Source organism: Taudactylus pleione, unplaced genomic scaffold (assembly GCF_031769625.1).
Source record: "Taudactylus pleione unplaced genomic scaffold, aTauple2 ptg000021l, whole genome shotgun sequence".
NCBI lineage: Eukaryota > Metazoa > Chordata > Amphibia > Anura > Myobatrachidae > Taudactylus > Taudactylus pleione.
The window spans coordinates 5,155,412-5,180,958 of record NW_028284423.1 but is presented as its reverse complement, the minus strand read 5'-3'; the positions used below and the strand labels follow the sequence as shown (position 1 = coordinate 5,180,958).

At 40.0% G+C, this 25,547-nt stretch overlaps 1 protein-coding gene across 2 annotated transcripts in view; it reads right to left on the bottom strand.

Annotated features, from left to right (window-relative positions):
* Positions 1-24,966, bottom strand: part of NR3C2 (nuclear receptor subfamily 3 group C member 2) — a 400,488-nt gene extending 375,522 nt beyond the window's left edge. For both annotated transcript variants that reach the window (XM_088448406.1, XM_088448416.1), the window contains exons 1-2: positions 24,400-24,966; positions 13,922-15,695 (exon numbers count right to left, since the gene is read on the bottom strand). In XM_088448406.1, coding sequence (XP_088304532.1) covers positions 13,922-15,693 — 1,772 coding nt within the window. In that variant the 5' untranslated portion in view covers positions 15,694-15,695; positions 24,400-24,966. The remainder of the gene's footprint in view (positions 1-13,921; positions 15,696-24,399) is intronic.
* Between the last annotated feature and the right edge of the window lie 581 nt (positions 24,967-25,547).

The following is a 25,547-nucleotide window of genomic DNA, read 5'->3' as shown; positions in this document are numbered from 1 at the left end:
TTATGTTTGGAGGAAACCAGTCACCGCTCATCACCAGGCTAATACCATCCCTACAGTGTAGCATGGTGGTGGCAGCATCATGCTGTGGGGATGTTTTTCAGCTACAGGAACTGGGAGACTAGTCAGGATAGAGGGAAAGATGAATGCAGCAATATACAGAGACATCCTGGATGAAAACCTGCTCTTGACCTCAGACTGGGGCGACGGTTCATCTATTCAACAGGACAATGACCCTAAGCACACAGCCAATATATCAAAGGAGTGGCTTCAGGACAAGTCTGTGAATGTCCTTGAGTGGCCCAGCCAGAGCCCAGACTTGAATCCAATTGAACATCTCTGGAGAGATCTGAAAATGGCTGTGCATGGAGCCTGAGAGGTGCTGCAAAGAGGAATGGGCTAAACTGCCCAAAGATTGGTGTGCCAAGCTTGTGGCAACATATTCAAAAAGACTTGAGGCTGTAATTGCTGCCAAAGATGCATCAACAAAGTATTGAGCAAAGGCTGTGAATACTTATGTACATGTGATTTCTTAGTTTCTTTTTTATTAAATTTGCAAAAATTAAAAAAAAAAAACTTTTTACATGTTGTCATTATGGGGTATTGTGTGTAGAATATTGAGGCCAAAAATGATATTTATTCCATTTTGGAATAAGGCTGTATCAAAATGTGGAAAAAATGAAGCGCTGTGAATACTTTCCGGATGCACTGTAAGTAATCATTATAAATCCCGAAGTGGTCAATATACCTCATCCAGCCTCTATCATGATTTTAATGAATTTGATGAGCTGCTGAAGGTTTAGGAACCACACAAATTCCATAAGGGATACTTTACCATCTGCAGGAGAAGACAAAGTGAGAGGCAAAACACAATTCAAACCAGTATTTTCCAGTCAGAAGGACGAGCATGAGTAGAGACATTTATCCTCTGTCTGTGCCATGCCAATTTCCTCTCTATATGCATACAGATATGTCCTTTTGCATCTTTGCTGTGTACACGGTAAATCGCGCCAGGCATGGCGCGAGGTGTGTTCCCCCGAGTGATACCCGCACTGCGTTCGCTCCAGCAACTCTACAGGAATGCATGTTGCGATCACAGTGCATGCCATTGCGTACCGCGAGTAATCGCATGGCACGATGTGTGCGCACATTTGTAGCGCGATCGGTAAGGATGTAAGAGGACACTCCTGTATATAGTTTTAACATTTAGTTAGTTACATTTTTAAAATTAATTTATCATAAAAGCTGGTAAAGTGAGATATTGTTTGTCAACTTCTTGTTTAAGCACCAATTTACATGTGATAGAAAATAATCATAATTCTAGTAGGAGATGTGCAGTACCACGTTACAGCAAGTGGTAAACTTGTGAAGATGGCCAAGTACTGGAGAGTGAGCGCATAAAAATTGGGACTTATTGGTGATCAGTGAACTATAACTATCTGTAGAGATTCCACCGTTTTCTCCACAACTAGATTTTTTTTCACAGATTATATTAATAACAATGGGTGTATTTGTATATGTCACTATATATATTTATTTTTATAGAGGAAAACTTTTTATTGTGTTTGTTTTTTTAAGCAAAAAAGATTATGGATCCAAAAGTAAAAAAAATAAAAAATAAAAAGATAGATAGATGAAGAATTTGAACACAAAAAATAAGCCTTTTACACAGATGGTGTTATGGGACAATTTTGAGCAGTAGGTAATTTGCAAAACTTACAGTATATAAGGTTTTCTATTACCTTACAAAGTTTTGTATTTCTAATTTGGTTTATTTTGGCATCCAAAACAGGCTGCAGTAATAGGAGGGCAGGTTTATTCATTTATTGCTACATGTGACATTGGTTTACCCTTGTTGAGTGGCATCTTTACATTCAATGTACTGTAATGGGCCAGATTCTCAAGAGAGGTGCAAATTATCATGAAAATTTTGTCAGAATCAGGAAGTTTGCAAATCACTGAAATTCAACACCGGATGAGGCGCAAAAAATGTCACTGTTTTCAGTTGCACTGTTTTTAAAAGCAGCTCTGACATTTTCCAACACTTTTTGGAAACTTAAATCAGCCACAATTCATAAAACTGTTCTTTGTCACTCAGCCAATCATGTACTTAGAAGAGAATTAAACCTAAACTTAAGCTGCATACACACAACTATTTTGCAACCAACAATTGATTATCTGTCAGATTATCTTTCAGATTTTCCCTTGAAAAGTGAACGATTTTTTGAAGTGTACTGAACGATTTTTACAACGATGAACAAAAAATGTTCCTTCCCTTAATGAAAATCGTTATGTTGGACAGTCTGAAATGAACTACAAACGGGAGCACGCTCAAACTATTTTCGTTCTTTGTTATAACTCAGAAACTGAACGATTTTTCAACGATTACGACGTCGTTATAGTTAATTCGTTCAAAAAATCGTTACGTGTGTACGCACCTAAGTTAGGCTTACCTGTTCATAGAACACAGTTTCTATTGATAAAATACTTGTCACACAAATTAATTGCTGGTATAATTATCAGAAAAGAACATTACATATGTAATTATTAGAGATTTATATTACACACATACTAATTATATATAGGGTTTCACCAGGGTAGACTTTCCATCTCACCACTTCAATAAGACATTGATCCTTCAACTCTATAGTAATTCATCACTGCTACAGTAAGACATTATCCTTCCCTGAGCCGATGTACTTATACATTCCACTCTCACACCTCTATAGTAACACCTTTCCCTTCCTCGCACGTGCTGTAACACATTCGATATTCCCCTTCCAAACCAGTGTAAAAATACAATCCCTCCCTCACACACAATCTCACTCACACCTGTGGTAATTTATTCCCCTCCCTCACCTATGGAGTAACACATTCCCTTCCCTTACCTCTGTAGTGACACATTCCCTTCTTTCACCCCGTGTAGTAACACATTTGACATTCCCTTCCCTCACTTGTGTAGTAACACATTTTCCTCTCTCACCTCTGTAGTAACACATTTCCTTCCCTCAATATTTAAATAGGGGAGCCATACCACCTGCCAGTGATGTTTGGCAGCACTTGGGATAACTATTTGAATATAATCTGTGCTACAGACACAATGAGACAGTCAGGCAGAACATTACACAGGAGGAGGAAACACTTTAGCCCTTTTCTCGTCCTTAGGAGTCGAATTTAGAAAAATCCCTTCTTAGTTACCTACGTCATGGAAGGAATATACTCCCTTGATTTTCATGTTTCTAGGTCCAGGGGTTGGGCATTGAATGAATAGATAGACTTGACAGACAAATAAAAGTTGGTCCTTTTTGTGCAAAACTGTACATTTGAGACCTCTTTCCCGGATGGCAGAAAACTGGGTATGGAATATGAGATGAAATTAGTTGAAGTTTTCCAAAAACAGTTGCTAAACGTATTTACTCAGAAGTTTCTCACACTGTGAAATGATTGCTTTAAAAAGTAAAACTCTTAGAAAAGTTGCCTGAGGAAGAGTATGGACTGGGAGGGTTTTTCTGATACCATACAGTGATAGGCAAATATTATGCAATGTCATAGAAACCTGTACATAACCAGAGGGGAAAAACAGCCTCTATTTTGATACTCTGACTAGAAAATACATTTCTTAAAGCTCTTGTTATAAACAATTTCTTTGCACGAACAACACTTTAAAAAATAATACCTGAATGCAAACATTAAAATAAAAATATGCCTTGTGTCAGTATATTGAAAATTTACTTAAAGGAAAGTATTTTTTTGTAAAAGCAACAACACAAAGAAATGTAACTACAATTAATATCAGTTTAAATCCACCTTTAGAAAAGAAAAGCAGCTACATTTTTAATGCCACTAATTGAATAAGCTGGTTGATGGAGGTTATGTACCCCTAACTGCAGATAATTTAGAGGATAATATACCTTCTACAAGTAAATGATAAGAATATTAGCTGCCACCTAGGAGGCTCCATGACCATATTGTATAAAGTGCATTAAAACTGTGCTCTGAGAACTTTGGGGTTTACGAGACACTAAATACTGCTAGGGCCAGTTAGGATGTACCAGAAAGATAATATCAAAGATATTATTTGCAAAAAATTAAATGGATTAAAGTATAATTGGATGTTATAAGACACAAATGAGTTCTATGATGCAGGCAGAATGATTTACTGGGGTGCCCTGGACAGGGGGACCCCTTTATTGGGGGGGCCCCGCCTCCCCAGGGATCCCCGGCCTGGGCTGACTAGCAGTCAGGGATAATGCTTTGGCCGGGGAAACCGGTGAAAGGTTTTCCCTGGCTGTGGCATAACACCCCTCCCCTAGAAAGAGTCCAGCGCTGGTTATGGAGATTACATTTTGTCACCTGTTTTTTCACAACCAGGACTGGATCAGCAATGCCCTGTGAAGTTTCTTAATATACAGGGAGCCCTCTACGCATTTTTAGTAACTCTGATAAAATGCAAGTTCAATTGAACTGACACCCTATTACATTGGAGAGTTGAGAAAAAGTGCGAGTTTACCACAAAACTCGCAATTTACCAAAATAGACAACCTATTGCATTTGGCCCTATAAGTATTAATTTGAGGGTATTCATATCCAAATTAGAGGAAGGGTTTAGGAATTACAGCTGCTTAAATAGCACCCCCCCCCCTTTTTTTTCAAGGGACCAAAAGTAATTGGACAATTTACTGAAAAGCTGTTTAATGGAGGACTATTTAGGTGAGGGTTGTTTCTTCATTATATCTATCAATTAAGCAGCCAAAAGGTCTGGAGATGACTCCAAGCGTGGCATTTGCATTCTGTTACTGTGAACCCACAATGCGGCCAAAGGATCTTTCAGGGCAAATTAAACAGGCCATTCCTTAGGCTGCAAAAAAATAAATGAAATAAATCCATTAGCGATAGCAGAAACAGGAGTGGCCAAATCAACAGTCAAATCGGCAACACAAAAAAGCCCATTGTGAAAACAACCCAGGAGATTTTGAAGGGAAAGAAAAGGAAAATTCTGCAATGGCAGAGTCAATCACCTGATCTCAACGCGATCGTGCATGCACTTCACTTGCTGAAGACAAAACTAAAAGGCAGAAAGACCCACGAACAAACAACAACTGAAGACAGCTGCAGTCAAGGTCTAAAAAGTCATAACAAAAGGAGGAAACCCAGCATTTGGTGATGTCCATGGGTTCCAGACTTCATGCTGTAATTTCTCAACAAAGTATTAAAATAAACATTTTATTCAAGATTATGTTAAAATGTCCAATTGCATTGGAGCCCCTGAAAATACAGGTGAGTGTTTGAATTAAAGCTGGAAGCTTGCAGTTCAATTGCATCTCCATTGATTAATTTAAAATCCACTGAGGCAGCGTACAGAACCATAATTATGAAAATGTTGTCAGTGTCCAAATATTATATATATATATATATATATATATATATATATATATATCACAACTGGATCAGAGCGCCTAAAAAGTGCCTCAGAGCATAGAAATGTATACAAAGTGCAAGTGCTAGTTAAAATATACATACATATATACCAAATATATATATATGTAGAGAATATATATGCATATATATATGTGCCACGTAACCTATTTAAAAGGACTGGATAATGCAAGTGGATATGTAAACATATAAAATAGTCAATTATTAATAATACATTGAGGTAGGGTACAAACATAAATAGTATACAGACATTTTTAAAAATATATAACAAAATCAGACAATAAAATAATAAAAGCATGGATAAGAGAATAAGAGTAGTCGCAATAAAGTGCTATAGAATCATGAAAGTCTTATCTGATTTCTTGAGAGGGATATCTCGATGTGGATATATGGACTTTTTCAAGGGGATAATGTGCCTTAGAGCCATACCTGAATGGCTCTTTGGCACATTATCCCCTTGAAGAAGTCCACTAAGAGACGAAACGCGTTGGAAGCCTGTACCACATCGATATATCCCTCTCAAGAAATCAGATAAGACATTCATGATTCTATAGCACTTTATATGTATGTATATTTTAACTAGCACTTGCACTTTGTATACATTTCTATACTCTGAGGCACTTTTTAGGCGCTCTGATTCAGTTCTGTTTTTTTTTTATACATTTTTTAGGGGCTTACCACCCTGTAGTTTCTATTGGATTGAGCTGACACCCCATACCAGTTTGGGGAGTGCCCGTTTCGTGTTTTAAACTTGTATGCCAAACACATATATATTTGGGGTACCCATTTTTTGTGTTATTGGTGCCCCCTGGAAAATTATCTATTTATTTGAAATTTTCCATAGTAAATCACAATCACTGGCGCTTGAAGAATTCATTAGTTACACACATATATATATACACACACATACACACAAATCCAGCAATGCCCCGGCACTCTGCTGTAAATCCAGGTAGCTTGCTCTGGTGCCTTCCTGCACCCTCAATATCCACCAGAAAGTACAAAAGGTGGCTGAATAGATGGTGAAAAAAAACCCTAACGGGTGTTGTATTCTTCAACATTTTGGGAAACGAATCCCCTTCCTCAGGACAATATATATACCTAACTATTATACTAAGGCATGTTCGTTTAAGAATGGTGGAAACAATTTGGGGAGAAAGAGACCCAAGAAACAGCAACATGGAAGATTCTATGTAAGTTTTTGTTCTTTGTAAAGTCTCACACCCATAAATATTCTGTTGAACTGTAAGAATATATTATTTATGTATTATATGCTAATTATGTCAGGTCGGAATTGGGTAATAGCTGGATAAAACATTGTTTACTCTAATTTTAAAGTATCAGAAAGCTTTCTAGCAAAGATCTGGCATACACCTTGATCTGCTATCTGACAGCTCAGGATACTACTCATTTGAAATTATTTGCAAGAACAAACTCACAACATCTGGGTAATCATGTCATATTCATTTAAATCTTTAAATCTGTAACTACATAGTTTTCAAATTGTAGTCAAAATAAACAGCAAAGTCGTAATTACTGATTCAATACACTAAAACTGCATAACTGATTTCAGATTTCTTGCAATTATTCAAGGAGATAGAGAGATAGATATGATAGATAGTGCGAGTGAGACACCAAGTTCTGTGCATTGGGCTGGAAAAAAACAGCAGCTGTTGTATCGTACGTAGCACTTCGTATACAGATTCAGACTCAGCCACATGCAATTATACAAGTGTCACATACAAAAGTAATCAGTGCAGTCTCATGAAGTGGTTTGTCGCATCCGAAAAAAAACGCTTGGCGCAAGCATAGTCGCACGGGATCTGGCGTGAAGGGCTTTTATGGCGCAACTGCAGCAATAGTGTATGAGGACGCCTCTGTAGACAGAATTTGGGAGATTGTTTTTGTGAACGTTTGACAAATCTCGATTGACAAGGGAAAAAATAAAGTATCCACAATAATAAATACAATGCGCTGCGCATTTATCATGTCCCAATGATATGCTACTATTTTTGCCTTTGGTTATGAATCTGGCTACTGTCATCTTAAAACATGTTTGAAACAAGACACTGACATGATCGACAATATTTTTTTTGTTTTTTTAGGCTTAGGCACTTACTGTAGGGTTAGGTTTAAACACCATGAGAGAGGGTTAGAGTTCGGGTGAAGATTACGGCTAAAAAACAAACCAACAAAAAAAAATCATGTGTCGACCATTTTCATGGCGACCTTTTGACCATGTCGATCATTTGTAACTGTCAACCTTATTACATGTCGACCTTTAGACTCTCTAACATCTGGGGTCTATCTACTTACTGTCTCTTATACCACACCCAATGTAATATACTAGAAAACTAGCTATAAAAGCCAAAATAGTTTTGTCATGCAAGAAATATTACTGTATATTTTTAATATGTTGCACAATAATTAGTCCACAGCCCTATAATAAAAATGTTACCAATGAGGCTGAACATTTTGTCTTTGCCTATGGAATATTTAAAGAACTCTACATGCTTTTTTCATCTAATTTTTGACACGATACATTTTTGCCAAGTATCCCTTAAAGTGTGTTTGTTTATACTAACTACTCAAAGTCATTTACATTTATTCAAGTATCCTCTTAATCTGATTAAATTTACTCTAAGCCATTTGCTATGTATTTATAGGCAATGTTTTGAGAGATACATTTAAGTGACTAAAAATACCCCTCGAGTTTGAGGTACCTGTTGGGGCACAGGTTGTGAACCTATGCTAGACTATAGATACTCTCTATAATAGGGAAAAAACTTCCGGAAATATGAATTTTATGTACACAAATGAAAAAGCTATTAAAACTCTGTGTTCAATGCATTGCAACAATCTTAACACACTTACAAAATTCTACAGTCTGCAAATTGCAAAGAGGTGCTACCTGTGTAACAGGGTATGTAAAGGAACAGATGGTTCAAATAGTTGTCCATGAAAAGTGCTAGTACAGAGGTGGCCAGTCAGAGGCAAACAGCCCAAAAATATCTGTAGGTATGTCAAAGAGCTAAGATCATGCACACGCCAAAGGCGCACATGCAAAAAGGGGCATGGCCAGCTAGGCCATGCCCCTGGTATGGCATTTGTAAGAGCATGTAAAAGCACATGCACACAATTACCATGGAGGTAACTATTAAGAAAGAAAAAGCCAGAACAATATAAAAAAAACATTATAAAAATAGATCCACATAAAATACACTGAAAAAGCTACATACACAAATAATACACTGAAAAGCCACATCCACATAAAATACATTGAAAAAAAAAAAACCAAAACAGATTCACATAATACAATCCAATCCCCCCTGGTGTTAGCCCAGCCGCCCCTTATGTGTCACAACAGCAGCTCATCCATGTGTCGCAACAGCAGCTCACCCATGTGTCACTCCAGCAGCTCACCCATGTGTCACTCCAGCAGCTCATCCATGTGTCACTCCAGCAGCTCATCCATGTGTCACTCCAGCAGCTCATCCATGTGTCACTCCAGCAGCTCATCCATGTGTCACTCCAGCAGCTCATCCATGTGTCACAACAGCAGCTCATCCATGTGTCACAACAGCAGCTCATCCATGTGTCACAACAGCAGCTCATCCATGTGTCACAACAGCAGCTCATCCATGTGTCACTCCAGCAACCCCCCACCCCCACCCAGGCAACTCCAGCCACCTTCCCTCACACTTCATGACCACTTCATGACCACTCCAACCCCTCACATTTCACTAATAAAATGAAAAAAAATCAAAACAAATTAAAACCGCCCACAGCTCTTACCAAGTTGCGACTGTCTGTGCAACGTAGGAAGGCTCTGGCGTCTGTGAACGCGTCCCCCTCGAGGCTGCAGGTTCAGTCAAAAGTTGAGCTCCGCCTCCTTTTTATGGCGTGACATTACCATATTGCCCATACATACCTCCAGAGCGGAGCAGACTGCTTCCACAAATGATGAGCCTCCTCTGAACAGCTGCACGCCTATCAGGCAGTCAGTGTCAGTCAGGTGAGTCTGCAGGGGAGCCGCATCAGAACAACGGAAGAGCCGCATGTGGCTCAAGAGCCACAGGTTGGCCACCGCTGTGCTAGTAGATCATCCCTAGGATAGTGTTTCCCAAACTCAGCCTCAACGCACCCAAAAGCTGGAAACACATCTAAAGATTATCTGTGGAACCAGCCAACTAGTTGATTGGTTGGAATGAAAATCTGGTAAGGTCTGAAAGCAAATGACAATCAGCAATTTGCTCTCAAATGCCGGAAAATTTACAAAAACTGTTGTTTGAACAAATTGTTTAGATCAAACTTTTAAAGGGGCCTATCCACTTAACGACATGAAAGTCTGAACGTCCATATCCATTTAACGACATGAAAGTCTGAACGTCTTCAGTGCAGGAGCCCAACTGCCCCATCTATTAACATGCCGAACCTGACGACCGTCGTCAGGTTGACGGGCATGTTCGATAGATAGTCAGAGTCGGCAAGGACCCAGCGTGCACGCGCATCGCTGGTCCTTGCCGGCTATCCATTTGCAGATTTTCTGCACGTTCCGACCAAAACCTCCTGGTTTTTGTTGCATCGTGCAGAAAGTCGGCAAATGGATAGGCCCCTTTAACGAACTTGTCTGAACGATTTTCATGGCATTTAAGGAGCAAATTGCTAATCATTTACTCCCATACATTACCAAGTTTTCATTCCAACCAATCAACTAGTTGGCTGGTTGGACAGATAATCTTTAGATGTGTGGCCAGCTTAACAGTCCAGGTTTTAAGGATAGCCATACTGAAGCACAGGGGACTTAAAAAGATCCCAGTCAGTTTAATTTAACAATTTAAGCATGGATATCCTTAAAATGTGAACTGTTGGGGCGTCTTTGGAAACACTGACTCAGGGGATAGGTTTATTGATAACACATTTTGGTGGTTCCCCTTCTTCAGGTGGTATGGTAGAGCTATATGAAAGTATTGAAGTCATTCAAACACAAATTTCACTATGATTCAACTTACCAGGTAAAAGTTTAAGAACTAAAGGCCCCCATACATCAGCGATTGCAGCAATTGTGCAATTTGCAATCGAGTGTGTATAAAAATCTTTCCCTTTTTCAATCAATCGCAGAATTGCCACAATCTGCAATCGATTGAAAAAGGGAAAGATTTTTATACACACTCGATTGCAAATTGCACAATTGCTGATGTATGGGGGCCTTTAGTAATAAGCTGGATGACTGATGTTTTTTCAATCCAAAAATATTAGTTCAAGGCTGCTGATATGTACGTTAGTATGGTCATAGTTTATACTTGAGAAATTGTTAGAGACATAAGAAGGGATTCATTTGTATGTACTAAACTGCACTGGCGCTATTCAACTGTTCACACACCGAGGCTGCACTTATTGCGGACTTCTGCTTGCACTACTTAGGTGCAAGCAGAAATCGGCACAGAGTAGGGCTTTGGGGCTGGCTGCGAGTGCAGAACGCGCCATAACTGTAGCACGCCTGGCACTTAGCACAGGAGAAGAAGTTTAACACGGCTAATCTCATGCACACAATATAACATAGCTCATCAATGTGATACATTTATAAAGAATTTGTTGATTTAGTTTCAAATTGTCTTTCAATTTTTTTTAAATTATATTAGAAATATAAAAAGCATTAACCTCTGACACCAATTTCACATTGCGTGTCATAAATGCTTCATAAAAAGTGAACGTCACATGAGGTGATCTACGTGTACTGCTGCCATTGCACTAGATATGTGTGGTGTGTTTACTCAAGACTTGCTAAGATATGGTTTCTATATCATTTTATGTTAAATATTAAACATTTAAGTTAAGTTTCTATAAGTAAAAATGCATGTACACAGCACACACCAAATTATCAACACTGTGGCAATCCAAACTTCGGGGCTGGTTCAGAGATAGCAATAAAGTAAAAAAAAAAAAAAAAAAAAGGAGTAACTTAGCACCTGGAACAAACCATGGTGCAATGCACGGTGTATGAAAACCTTTATTATTTTGCATTCAGGGTAAATCCTGGCTGGTGTTATATGTAGCCCACAAATTCAGGACAGCTTTATCCTTACACTGTGATTTAGATTTGAGCTAGGATACGCTCCTCCCAAATGTAAATCTCTCTGCATGCTCCACAGATCTATTACACCACAGAGATAAGAGGCAATCCCATGAGGCTAAGCTGCAACAGGGGTCAGAGAAGCTCATTACATGCTCCTCTAACGCCCTCTCTGGTGCTCAGCCTAATGAGATGGATTACATAACTAAGGATGACCATTGAATGGTTCACCATCAATGGTCCCACCGACACTTTATATCAATGGCAGGGAACCACTGATGGCCATGATTGCTCTGGTGCAGGGAGCATCCAGGGCTAAGCATCATGCTCCATCATTGGTCCAGAAGGAAAAGATAAAATATATTAGCTACATTGCCCATATATCTGTCATCCATGGCAGACAACCATCGTACCTCCACCAACGATGGTTCCTGGGCTATCCCTATACACAAGTGCCTAACTGCAGCCGAGATTGGGACTCCTGCAGGGACTATAGGCCAACACTGAGTAAATCAATGTAATTTTTTTTTAAATAAGTTCTGCAAATGCTATTTTATAACTTTAAATCCATAGCCATGCCAACTAAAATGCATTTTGTGCTTATAACCAGTAGCGTTAATGGGTCAGGACGGGAGCTGGAGGCCAAAGTACAGTGTTCATACAAAATGCACCCCATGCTAACAACTAAATAAGTGCATGTTAGGAGGTGGATCAATTGCAGGCACTCGACCCCTGGTGCAAAATGTGAACTGATGATGATCATCATGATCGCTTCTGACTGGTTCCCTCTTATTTATGCGAATACTATGGTATTGCTGTTGTTGCAATACATTTGCATTATTACAGCGATATTAGCAAATGGTCCTCAGCAATAAAGCATACTTCCATTAGATCTGTTAAAGTGGAAAGTGATGGATGTGTGTATTGATGTACACAACTATAGTTTTAGATTCGCTTCTTGTTCCAACTTATTTTGACATGGTGATGTGTCTTTATTAGTTATCAATAGCACACTCTGCCTATTGTTTATGAAATGTGCACTGCATTTTTAGCATTTCCTATTACCACTGTGAAGTCACACCTGCCCTTGCCAAGATGGATGCATCTTGTGTATATGAAAGCTCAGGAAGCCTAGCAAAATATGCTTTACTAAATGGCGCATTTGCACTTGCGATGTACATGCAATTTCCAACAGATGGATACAGGCACAGCATAGCATACTAACATATTGTGTACCGTACTGGCCAATATTTCATATAAACCACGAAGACTACTCACTATAGAACTAGCATTGTACATGTTTCACTCCAAGCATACATCCAACTTATAAGTGGAAGACACCAGCCAGGGTCCCAATGTAATAATATTCAATTTTATAAGTATCCAGGTACGTATGAAATATTTTTAGGGACAGTACATGTAGCATATCTGACTACCGAATGTGTCTTTTTTCCTCACCAGCATGAAACTGCCCTGTGTATCTATCCTAGGCACGCCAACCACCACATACTTGAAAATGTCTAACTACCCATTTGCCATCTTGTAAACTGACAAATGGGACATCATTTTTGGTGCCAGGGTCCACTACTTGGTCAACAGGTCAGATTGGGATCTGTAATGTCTACTATTCACACATAACCATCTTAATGCCACATAACAATGGTGTGTAAAGCTAAGGAAAGTACTGTTATAGAATTAGTCAAAGTATAAAATATTGCAATCCTACAACTTTTATGTTAGCGGATGTTTGTAAATTTTGGTAGCTGCAGCATGAATGATACCATCAGGAGAACATATTCTACAAGAGTGGATCAGAAGCAGCACAACATATAATCAAAATCAATGGAAGCATGTATGCATGATTAAAAGGCAACCAACTAGCATATACTTGTCTAATAAGAACAATGCAGTAATACATAATATGTAGCATATTATACCGTGGCACACTTTTTGGCAACACAAGGTTCCTTACAGTGTTCTGCTCTAGTGTTTCCTATAGTAAGTCTGATGTACATGGCAACAAAATGCTGACTTTTTACATATACACTTAGGCTTATTATTAAAAGACTGTATACAAAGTAACTTGTTTGATATTTTGTAGTCATAGTCACTAGAACATTTCATGACAAAAATACTTTGAGATATGCAAAGCAAAAACCCTAATTACTGATACCAGTATACAAATTCTAAAAATCAACCTGAAATATGCACATAAAATTGAAAGTTTATAAATAAAAAAAGCCTCAAATTTAAAAAGGTATGTAGTAGAAAATAAAATCAACAAATAATAGCTACAAGATTTCAAAACATATGTCACACCCATAAATTTACTTAACTTGTTTAACTATGTGGCAATTATAGTCTTGTGCCATCCACTGTCTGGTGTATACACAACGTGATTACTTTCTTACTCACCTTGACACGTTTTCTGGAATGTATCCTGGGCCTGGAAAACCATCACTTCTCCTGGATGACAATGTGCTCTGAGACAATTCAGAATGTGTTTTCCAACTGTCGATCAGTGATCCAACTTGAGGGAACGAACTCAAATGTTGGAAAGGCTGCTCTCTATTGACAGGGCGCGACAGTGAGATAGTTCCTTGCGCTCCAATCCTATAATGAAATGACTGTCCACCTGAGTTAACACCTACAATAGCAGAGGAAGGCATAGTGCTCTCCGGGTAAAAACTGCTGTCATCAACTTCCTGTTTAATTCCCATGGAGATGCCTTGATTAGAGAATCCATTACCTTCACAATTGCCACCAAATGACGAAACAGGTGGTCCAAGAATTCCAGACAGGGAATAATAATCTTTGTCATCCATGAAGGTAAAATATGAGCCATCCATAAATGGAAACGGGTTCCCTGATTGGGTGCCTTTAAAGAAAGAATTAGAACAAGTGTTTTCACCTGGCTCTTGCTTTACAGAGACTGGAAAAGTTGTATCAGAACCAACCTTACCGCAATCTCCAAAACAGGAGTCAATAAAAGTCCCATCTGGGTCTGGCTTAATAAACTTTACCAAGCTATTTGTACTACTCTCAGTGATTTCACTCTCCATTGTTTCCATTTTGGGAAATAAGAGTGGCTGAGCAACTTTGTCTTTCGTTTCAGTACTAATATTGGCATCAGTTCTACACTCTGTAGGCAGGATAGCAGAAGAAAATCCCAAGGTGTTGTTTGCTGGACTACAGATAGAAGACCCCATGGAACTTGCAGCAGGACTAGAAATAGTGGACCTGTTATTGGCATTGGAAGGACTGGAGAGAGAGCATCTTGTATTTATATTCCCAGGACTAGACACATTAGGCCTCGCTGCAATATTTAAAGGACTTGATACTGGGGATTTTATACTGCAGTGACTTGGAGGGCTTGAAATAGGTGATCTTAAACTACTTAACGGGCTAGACAAGGGGGACTCCACCGTGCTGGCATGTGCAGGACTCTGTGAAATAGGACACCTATTATCCATATTTGGTGAGCATGAAACAGACGTGCCTTGGTTAACTGGACTATGTACTGTTAAGTTTCCAAAGCTAGAGGAACAAGTAGTTGAGGAAACAGAGTCCATTCCAGGGGGACTGCAAACAGGAAGTGCCATAGTGGAAGGGCTACTTGTTGCCGAACTTTTCTCATTGCACGATGAGGGGCTCCTTAAAGTATTACTGTTTAATTTACCATTCAGGGAAATGTCAGTTTTTAGAACAGAATTTACAGATTGATTTTGGCAGTCTAGTGAAAAAGTGCCACAAGCGTTCTGCTTGTAAAATTTAACCAGGTGTCCCACATTTGGATATATATTTCCAGAACGGATCACTCCCGGCTGGTTTTGCTGCTCATATGTGAAATCAGCATCCCGTACAGAGTCCATATACAATCCCATAGACTCTGCTACAGTCGCAGAGAGTTCTTTTGACTCCAATTCAGGCTTAAGCTCTTGTGATAAAACACCAGACTGATTACTGTCCTGCTGAAGACAAGGGAGGAGATCTTGTTTCTCTTTACCCTCTGTTTCTGTTACATTTTGTGGAAAATCCCCGGGTACACAGCTTGCACCTACAATTTCCATGTAAGACGTATCAGAAGTCTGTGGCCTGGAAGTTGGGAATTCTATGGATTGCGGCACTTGACTCCATCGCCTCTCCATATCTCCTTCTTGGAAGCTGTGATATCCTTTGGTTTCCATACCTGGAAAATTTAATAAAGTCAATAGTCAATCTACACAGAGTAAAGGTCAGTTTTGACTCCTTATTTATAACCATCTATACTGTAGTATTTATTATATGGTAATCTTTACTCTTAATGAGGCCAATTAATATATGGTATATATTATGTACGCGACAACCTTAAATGTCTTACTAATATTATAAGCACTGATTGCAATTTATATAGCCGTGTGCGTTACTTCTACTTGGCCAGGTAAAGCATGATAAACTGTACCTTGTGCTAGGTGTTAATATAAATTAATTTCCCATGCATATTCACAGATTTTTTATTTTAATATCCTTCCTTTTCCATATGAGCAAAAAACTTCTGTTTCGCCATGTACTACAGATCAATTGCTGGGAACACACTGTAATACCCAAGGAAAAACCATCAGTCATTCACAACCTAATGATTAACAATAATATGGTCATTGGTGGGTTAAACATCAATGATCGCCATCAATGGTTCCATCTCTGGTTTACCTCGATGGTAGGAAACCATAGGCTATCGGAGGCCTTCTCTACTAATATCTGGACCAATATCTACACAGATTTTGTTGGCAAAAGCTGCACCTGAATTTTGCTGTTCGAAGTTCGCATGGTGAAGGAGGATAATATTTTAATTTTAAATTGAAACAGAAAGGTTTTTAGCCTAAAATTGACTAAAGTTGAAAAAGGTACAAAAGAGAAAAAAGGGAGAAAAAGAAGGGTACATAGCCTAGTGGCAAATCAAAATTCCAATCATAACTTCTGACAGTGAGTAAACATTTAAAATAAATTTGTAAAAGTATATAAAAATCAGTAGATTTCCATTTCCACACTGAGCATTGCAGTAGAATGTGATATGTTTAGTGTAAATCTGTATGGGAAGTGGTGGCAATGCTGGTAAGGAAACTCAGGAGAGTGTGGAGACCCAGGCTAAAACATCTAGAACCAGGACAAAGAATTCCCAAGAAAACGTTCACCGTTAGGTATCAGTAGGATAACCAAGCTTCTTAAGTACAGATAAATAATTAGGTCAGTCATTAGTTACAGGCGCAATGTATCTCAAATAAACCAGGCTCTATTATAAATCAGATGCATGAGTATGTTTTCTTCCATTTAAATGCCAGTGGACACTTTTGTTTATTCAGAAAATTTCCAACAAGTTACATTGTGTATTTAGGCACATTCTTAATTTTAAGCTGCTTGACCAGGCTTTCGGGCTGCACCAGTCCATCAGCACTTCTGTCATTTCACAGATGTGCAAGATGGCTAATTTGGCTCTGTTGAGAAATACATTTATAAGAAAGACTTGAGGAACCACATATGCCATTGAATGAATTAGATTGTGGACTTGACACGAAGACTAGATAAAATGGACCCGATTTTGATTTGGGAGCAAAACATTATTTTTGCATGCAGAGGAAATACTGGCTGCTTTTGCATGTAGCCCACATATGCTGAACAGCTTTATTTATACACTGAAATTTAGATTTGCGTTTTTGGACAAATCTAAATCTCTGCACATTTTACATCTCCCCCTCCTGCAATGCAATATGGTTTTACCCAGGTGCAACGTTACTTTCTCTTTTTGGCTCTCAGCATCTGCCCCAATGTGTCAGTGCTGCCAAATATAGGAGTACACCTGGAGCCTTATTTTCCCTAAGCAATTAGTAGGTAGAGGATGGGTCAGTTGAATAAATTATAGTGGGGAATTTCCTGTTAACCATTTATAGAGGAGTTTGTAAGAGTTCTCTTTTATTTTAACACATCTTTTTGTTATTATTCTTGTGATTCAAGTTCAGCTCTCAAAATCAACCCATGTCCTCTTCCTATTTTAACCTTTAGATGGGCAACAATAGGCTATCAGTAAATTATTAGAAAGTGGAGTTTAAGCCTTTAGTTTGATCTAAGTAATCTAGGGACTCTAAGGGGTATATTTACTAAACCGATGAAAATCAATCAACATCAATGTTGTGTTTCTAGGTCTAAATCACACATATACTAATACTTTAAAAAAAAACAAAAATGTGTTAGTAAATATGTGATTTAGCTCCACAAACACAACCTTCGAAAGGAATGAACAGTTATTGTCACTGCTGAATTATAGAGAAGAATTCACTAAAGATAATGATAAAAGAAGCTGATGGCCAAAAGAGGATATCACGGTTGAATTTCTAAAAATAAAATCAGGGAAGGTGTATTTCCAAGATTCCTAGGTTTCTAAAAGTTTAGGGTAATTGGCTGCATAGAGTGAGACATAACAGATCAGGTAAATGCCCTGGTACTTTTGTTTGTCATTGTGCCAGCGGAAATTATAATTAGACTTCAGCTGGAGCAACCCCTTGCAGCATGCTTAAAAGGTCATATCTCGGTTCTGTCCCCACATGAATGCAGTTCTTTGCAATGCGACAGAGTGATATGTAGGGCATTGTAATCGTGAGAAGAATATAATAATCTACATAAAACAATTTATACTCGCAGACATCACCTTGTATACCTGCCATATCTCAGTTGTTGTGTTTATTTACTGCTATAGACTCAATCATCAATGCAAAAGGAAGGGGCAACACTGGAATCGGTATGAAATACCGCCGGCCGCATGGTGCAATTCCCGGCAGCGCCTGGCCAACAAATGCAGAGTTCCCGGCAGCGCTGGATATCCCGATCGTCCTAAGGTAAGTATCTACTAACCTAACCCCCTAACCCTCCTTAGGGGTGCCTAACCCTAACCTCCCCCCCAAGTGCCTAACCCTAATCCCCCCTCTAAGTGCCTAACCCCCCCCCTTCCCCGCTGCCTAACCTTAAGTCCCCCAGGGGGGTGCCTAACCCTAATCCTCCCTCCCTCTAGCCTAACCCTAACCCTCCCTGGGGGGTGCCTAACCCTAAGTCCGGGCGCCTGTCTTCCGGCGTCGGGGAAATGTCAGGCATCTACATCTAGACGTCCGGCATTTCATCCCTCGCCGGGATATGACAGTCGGGAAGCCGGCTGCCGGTATTAAGGCAGCCAGCTTCTCGATTGTATACCGCAACACTGCCTAGTACAATTTGTAATTGTAGATTTACTAGGACTGACGCTGTGTGATTATACTATCATTCTGCCACTCCTCCCAGGAAAGAACTATCAAAAATAATCATGTAGAGTTTGACGTTTGAAGAGTCAAGGGCCCTTTTACTCCATCTAGGGCCACCACCAAGTATGTCTAATAGATAGATAGATACCTATTTATCTGTATTATATATACACACACACACACACACACAGGGGCGCTGAGAGGGGGGGGGGGCATGTACAAATCACCCGGGCTTACTGGTGGGACCCGTGGGGGCCGGGGCCGGCACCGCTCCCCCCCCCCCCTTACATCACAGCAGCCCAGCACACGCTGCTGTGTGCTGGTCTGCACTGGGAGACTGCTTCTTAGCAGCCTCGAGCAATCTCCTATACCTGTGGGGAGAGCGATCAAGCTGATCGTGCCCCCCACTGGTTATGCACTGGGCTGAGGGGGCTCACTGCGCCCCCCTCGTCAGCACGGAGCAGCACTGCAAAACTGTGTTTTGTTTATTACCTACGGGGGCATGGCCACGCCTCCCACGATTAGACCATGCCGGCTCTTGATGGGCCTGTATATATACACTGCATATCTCTCTCTCATATATATATATATGAGAGAGAGATATGCAGTGTATATATACAGGCCCATCAAGAGCCGCCCCGGTGAAAAGGGGGCATGGTCTAATCGTGTGTGAGTATGTATATTATATATATATATATATATATATATATATATATATATATACACACACTCACACACACTGTATTTACAGAGAGTATTTGGCTATCTCTTCAGTCCCTGCCTCAATGGAACTTACAACTGTGGGCCTGATTCAGAGTAGTTTGCAAACCACTGCTCCGATGTCAGACGATTGTTGCATGTGCAGGATTACTTAGATTGCCTATGGTATTGCAGAAGATCTAAATTTTTAGTTGGGATCCAGTTAATCCATCAGTATGTTTTTGTATTGTGGGAGGTAACCATAGTACCCATAGGTAACATAAGCAAACATGGGAAGACCATACAAACTGCAAATAGTTAGGGCCTTGGTGGAAGTCGAACTCAAGAACTCAGTGCTGAGGCAGTAATGCTAACTATTACACCAACGGTCCTCATATACTAACATTTCAGAGATCCTTTTCATTTTCCATATGCTATCACTACTGTTACACTTACAGTAAGGCAAATGATACCTCAAACTGCTCCAATATTTCTCCCTGGACATAAACATGTTGATGAGGGTACTGTACATTTTTGAAATTCACTTTTGGATGTAAAAGACTATATGCCCGATTTAGTGTTACGAGTACATTCAGCTACAAAAAGCACTTTTGCGCCTTACTAAAACCGTGGTGCATTACACTGGAGTAGATATAAAATGTGTAGAAAGCTATAGATTTGCGCAAAAAACATGACAGAGTTCTGCATGAAATGCTTGCACTATATTCCCTGTAAGGAACAAAATTGTCTTCCTACCCCTTACACTGTAAGATAGTTTATCCAGAAGTAAATTTGGGACATTTAGGTTTGATAAATAAGCCCCCAAAATGAGGTCCTTTGCATTTATTCACAGCATTGTTTATGCATTTTGACTAGCACAAAAATCCACATGTATGTGTATGAATTTCATGCATTTCCCCATGTGTTGAGCTGAACCTTTCAACTGAATGAATGAAGGAAATTAATACAAGGCACATGCAGCATTATGCAATCAGGAGAAAACACAACACATTATACCTACAACACAAACATGTGACAATGCCAAATATGTTAGTACATTCGATGTTCCATTAGCTTTTCATCCGGTTGTTAAGCAAAAAAACAAAACAAATTGAAAGTGCAAAAGGTACATACTTAGGAATACAAATATGCAAATTAATGTACAGAATGACAGCATTTATATCACAGTAAAATAGCAATGCATTATCAAGTAATAGGATTTTCTAACAACACTGAAAATAATAAAAATAGACTAAATTTGTGACCCAATGAACCAGCCTTGGCACCACACCCCTTTCCTAGATAATGGGTAGGGTGGGCTTGTTATGTATAAGCACTATACATTTGAAGCTGAAGTGCATTAACGCTTTGTTACCTGAATCTTAATGTACATTTGTTAAATGTTTTGCTACAATTGCAGGGCATCTTTATAATCAGCTCTAAATGTTGACAGTGAGGGTAGAGTCTATAAGCTATTTAGGATGTAATTCTATTATTTTCTGCACCTGGAATGCATTACAGTTTTTTCCCACCAGAAAAGGAACCGCATCCCATGCACCAATAGGTGACCTACAATCTTTACACATACTGTATCTTTCCTAAATTACATTAGCTGAGGGACTTCAAAGAAATAATGGAGACAATTCAATTGTTTTATCACGCCTAATTTAACTTCTAAAATGACGGGAGATCAGGGGGCGACATTCAATTGTGTTTTGGGGCCCATGCTTTATCACGTAAAGCAGAAACCTGTCTAAAGTCCAGGTTAGAGCACCCAAACCACGGATTTTTCGCACATGACGGTGCCGACGGCTATCGCATCCAAACGGAGCAAAATTGAATTGCTCAGTCGGACGTCCATTAGGCAGTGCTACTGGTGAAAACATTTTAATTGAATGGAGGTGGCTCCCTGCCCCAAAACTCCCAACAAATAGTGTCTCAAGCTCTCACTTACATTTTAAATACTACATATAAAAAGTGGAAAACAAAAATTAAAGATTCATATTATCGCTTGTACTTGATACTGAACTCAAAGCTGCCATATGGAAGACAAAATGATTCAATATTACAGTCTGATAGTAAATCACCCAGTGGTTCACTTATGAGATCTGACATTTACACCTGTTCCCTAGCTGCAATAATTCCTACTTTGCAATTTTCCTCCCTCTTCCCCCTCCGATTTCCTATATCCTCCAGGTGCAGTAAGCACAGTAGTGGAGAGAGATTAGCACTAGTTTGTCAACACCAGAGCTGGCATTTAGACTGGTTATGCACAGAAGCGTTAGCAGCAAAACTGTGTTAGAGAGCGTTGTCCATTAAAGTACAACATCCATTCACACATACTCGACAGCAATAATTAGTTTCTTAGGACAAACACTTGTTTCCTCACTGATTAAAAGTGCAGACCACATCACCAAGTATATAAGTGGTTAAACACGATGCCTGTCACATGGCAAGTGCTGGTTGGACACTGCCCTGCTCCTCTCTCCCTGTCACTCCTTCAGTGCTCCCAGGCATCTCACTGGCTCCGTTGACCTGTCAGTTATGAGGAGGGTGGCATGACTGATATTAAGTTGCTGCGACACAAAAGCTAACCCTTTAGATACTGAAGGAGAACACCTTAGGCATATTACCACTTTTACCCTGCAGCCATTTAAGTAGGCCATACAAGGACATACTACCCTAGTAACAATGTACATATCTAATATCATTTTGATTTCAAAAGCTGATAATGTTGCATGTGCATGAACAAACTTGCTGAACACACACAGACAACAATTTACGCAGGAACATGTGTGATAGCCACAATCCATGAAGAAACTGTATCCTTATTTATTTGTACTATATTTTATTAATGAGTTCCACACAAATAACTATTTTTTTGTGTTGCACATTAGTCTTTACATTACTTGATATATAATTCAGGCTCATTTTGATATACAAACACCAACTACATTTTAATAAGATTTGATAACTACAGAAAAGGGATGCATGCCATCTCCTCAGTACCTTCCCTCACTAGATAGTTAAACGTTTATTCAGAAATACTTTTTACCACCCTTAGCACACCCTGAGAAATCATTCCAAACGGGTGCATCATTCAGGGCTATTTCAATGAACGGCAGAGCAGGTTATTGGAAGGTTATTTGGAAATACACTACTAACCTAGCAGGTATAGCAAGGAATATCAAAGGGCAAAGATGATTTAAATGAAAACACTGTCAGTCTCCAGGAGATTGTGCTATAAGCTCCACCAGCACCACAGTGAGCCACACAGGCCTGCAGCTATTTGGCATTCAGCCTGGTACCCTGTGTGGTTTATTCAGCATTACCTGGCAAGGCAGCATTATGTATCAAGTTCAAACCCTCTCTGTGTACTTGTATGCAATAATGCATGACATACACGTATATAGAGAACTGGAACTTTCCACCTAGCCAAAGATAAGTTTTAAAAAACTATTATATATATATATATATATATATATACACACATACATACATACACACACTAGACTGGCTGATACAAATCTAAAAATCCTAAACCATTTTTTTATGCAATGAGTAAGTTCCTGGTTGAGGGTCTTCCAACTTTTTATACGATATGATCCCTTACATAAAGATTTCCCAAGTATCCCCGTTTTCTTCAAAGTGTATCCCAATCACATGTTAAAAGTATTTACATTTAATCCAAGGATTCCCCCCCCCCACCCCAATTATAGAAATGCTCACTAAGAAGTGTAATCTGATTTTATAATGTCTTATTCATTATAGATTGTACTGTATAACAGGTAGGAGTACCCTTGTATCTCTCAGAGTATCCCAGGTATGCAGTATAAACTAATGTTATCACTTAAATGTCACAATGCTGCAATCACAGGAGCAAAGTGAATGTCTGTCATGGAAAGTTACATTTTACTGAATATGTCAATGGTACTCAGTATCCATGAAAGTGACTGAGTCAGAGGGATTTATATTAATACAGAGAGGCGGTGACTGATCTGTGAGAAAGAAAAAAAAATAAGTTCAAACTGAAAGCTTATACTGTTCCCAAACTACACACAGAATATTCTGCATCTGGTTTAGTTGCAATGGGTTTTACAATAAATGTATTTATTTTCAGAGTGAGAGACCTATGGGTGAGCTGTGGAAAAGAACACACCTCAGACTTGCCACTGCTCTACCAAATTAAAATCCAGGAACCAGTCGTTGTAACAAACAAAAATATTCTGCAAAGGACATAAGAGAAAACAAAAAACAGACACGATAAAATAAGGGGCAACGTGACAAAAGTCATAAAGGGAAGACAAGACATAACCCATAAAGCAATAACGAAGGGGCATTTAAATACGACCATATTTTACACATCACAGTATTACTGTGTGTGTGTGTATATATATATATATATATATAACATTTATATTAAGGCAAATGACGAGGAATTTTATAGACATTAATGTATCTTGCAGACATGAGCAGCTCCAAGTGAAAGACTCAGCTGTTACAAAGCAATTGCCATTAAAGTACAGGAAAAACAACAACACTTATCTAGCAGAATTATGTATTGCAGCCTACAGGGGTATTTACTGTCTGACCCGAGTCTGATTTATCGCACAAATCACATATGACACTAGTGGCTGCACCCCACCTCCTCCGTAGAGACCATCATCATGAGACGGCCAGGTGACAGATCATGTGTGTACAGCAGGGGGTAGACATGACACTGACAGCACTGGGAGTTGTGACTTGTGTAGTTAGGGCAGAGCCACGGAGGGGGGCGGGTGGCTGTGCTTCTACCTGGCCGCTGTGTGACGGGTGCAGCGTCTGGGCTGGTGGCGGCGGCTGCAAGGACTTTGCACTATTGCATTCCCAGCAGTAGCAGGCGGAAGGCAGCTCTAGCCATACACACACACACGACGCCCGCAGCTCACTCACCTTCCCTAGAACATGACAGGCAGCTGGGGACGGCTCCCTCCCTCCGGCCGGAGTTCTCTGCACAGTGATCCGGGGGGGGCTTGGGAGAACGGAGGAAGATTCCCCCCCCCCCAGCACTGAGCACAGTCCCGCCGGTCACTGACCCCAGTACTGCTCCCCAGTAGATGACAGCTCCAGCAACGTGTCCAGCAGGCACACCCTCTGACAGGCTGGGCAGCCCGGGGCTTCGGGTGCGGATCCCCGCACACAGCTCCTCGCTGCCCCGACTACGCTCCAGGGAAGGCGGCTTCTGCAGAGTTAGAAAACTTTTCCTCCGGTCTCTGCTATTCCCCCCGTCAGCCCAGCGCGTCCATCCCTGCCCGTCCTGCCGGGCACATCTCCCCCGCTCCCGCGAGTAACGGCTGATGCCTGGCTGCGGGTCCGGGCTGCTGCGAGCTGTGTACGCGGCGCTGGTCCCGGCGTACAGTCAGGCACGGTGCAGCAGCAGCAGAGTGACAGCAGGCAGCAGACTATTGAGCGCGGTGCTAGTGTCTAGCTCACATGCAGAGAAAGCAGCCGTGACGTTGCAGCCGCAGGTCACATGACTGGAGTGGAGTCACATGGTACGCGGCGACAGTCTGTGTGTCAGCCGGTGCTGCTCTATGTGTCTGGTGCTAGGAGCTGATCACTTGTTATACCGAGTCCTACACACTATTACTATATACTGCGCTCTATTCTCTCCTACATACAGCAAATGTAGTAGGTGCTGGAGGTGGCAAGTCCCCAGTGCAGAGCAGTGTAGTGTCTGTGGAGGTATAAGACGAGCCATCCATGCTGTAATCAGGACCGAATTATTATGTGCTGTTTTAGCAAGTCAAGCACGCAACAGGTTACAAGACATCAATGCATGAAAGAACAACAAAAAAGCAATATTAGCTATACATTAGTAACCGAATGCCGAACTACACATAATATATAGCATCTCCCATTATCCTACAGTCGACCTTTATTATTAAATAATAATAATAACAATATTACATTATTATTATTATCTTATATAGAATGTTCTTAAGCTCTTTATATAACATGTTCCCCATGTTGGATCAGCAGCAAAGGGAATCATACTGGCTGAGGGAAACGGATGATAATGTTAAACGAGGGCAGGTCTG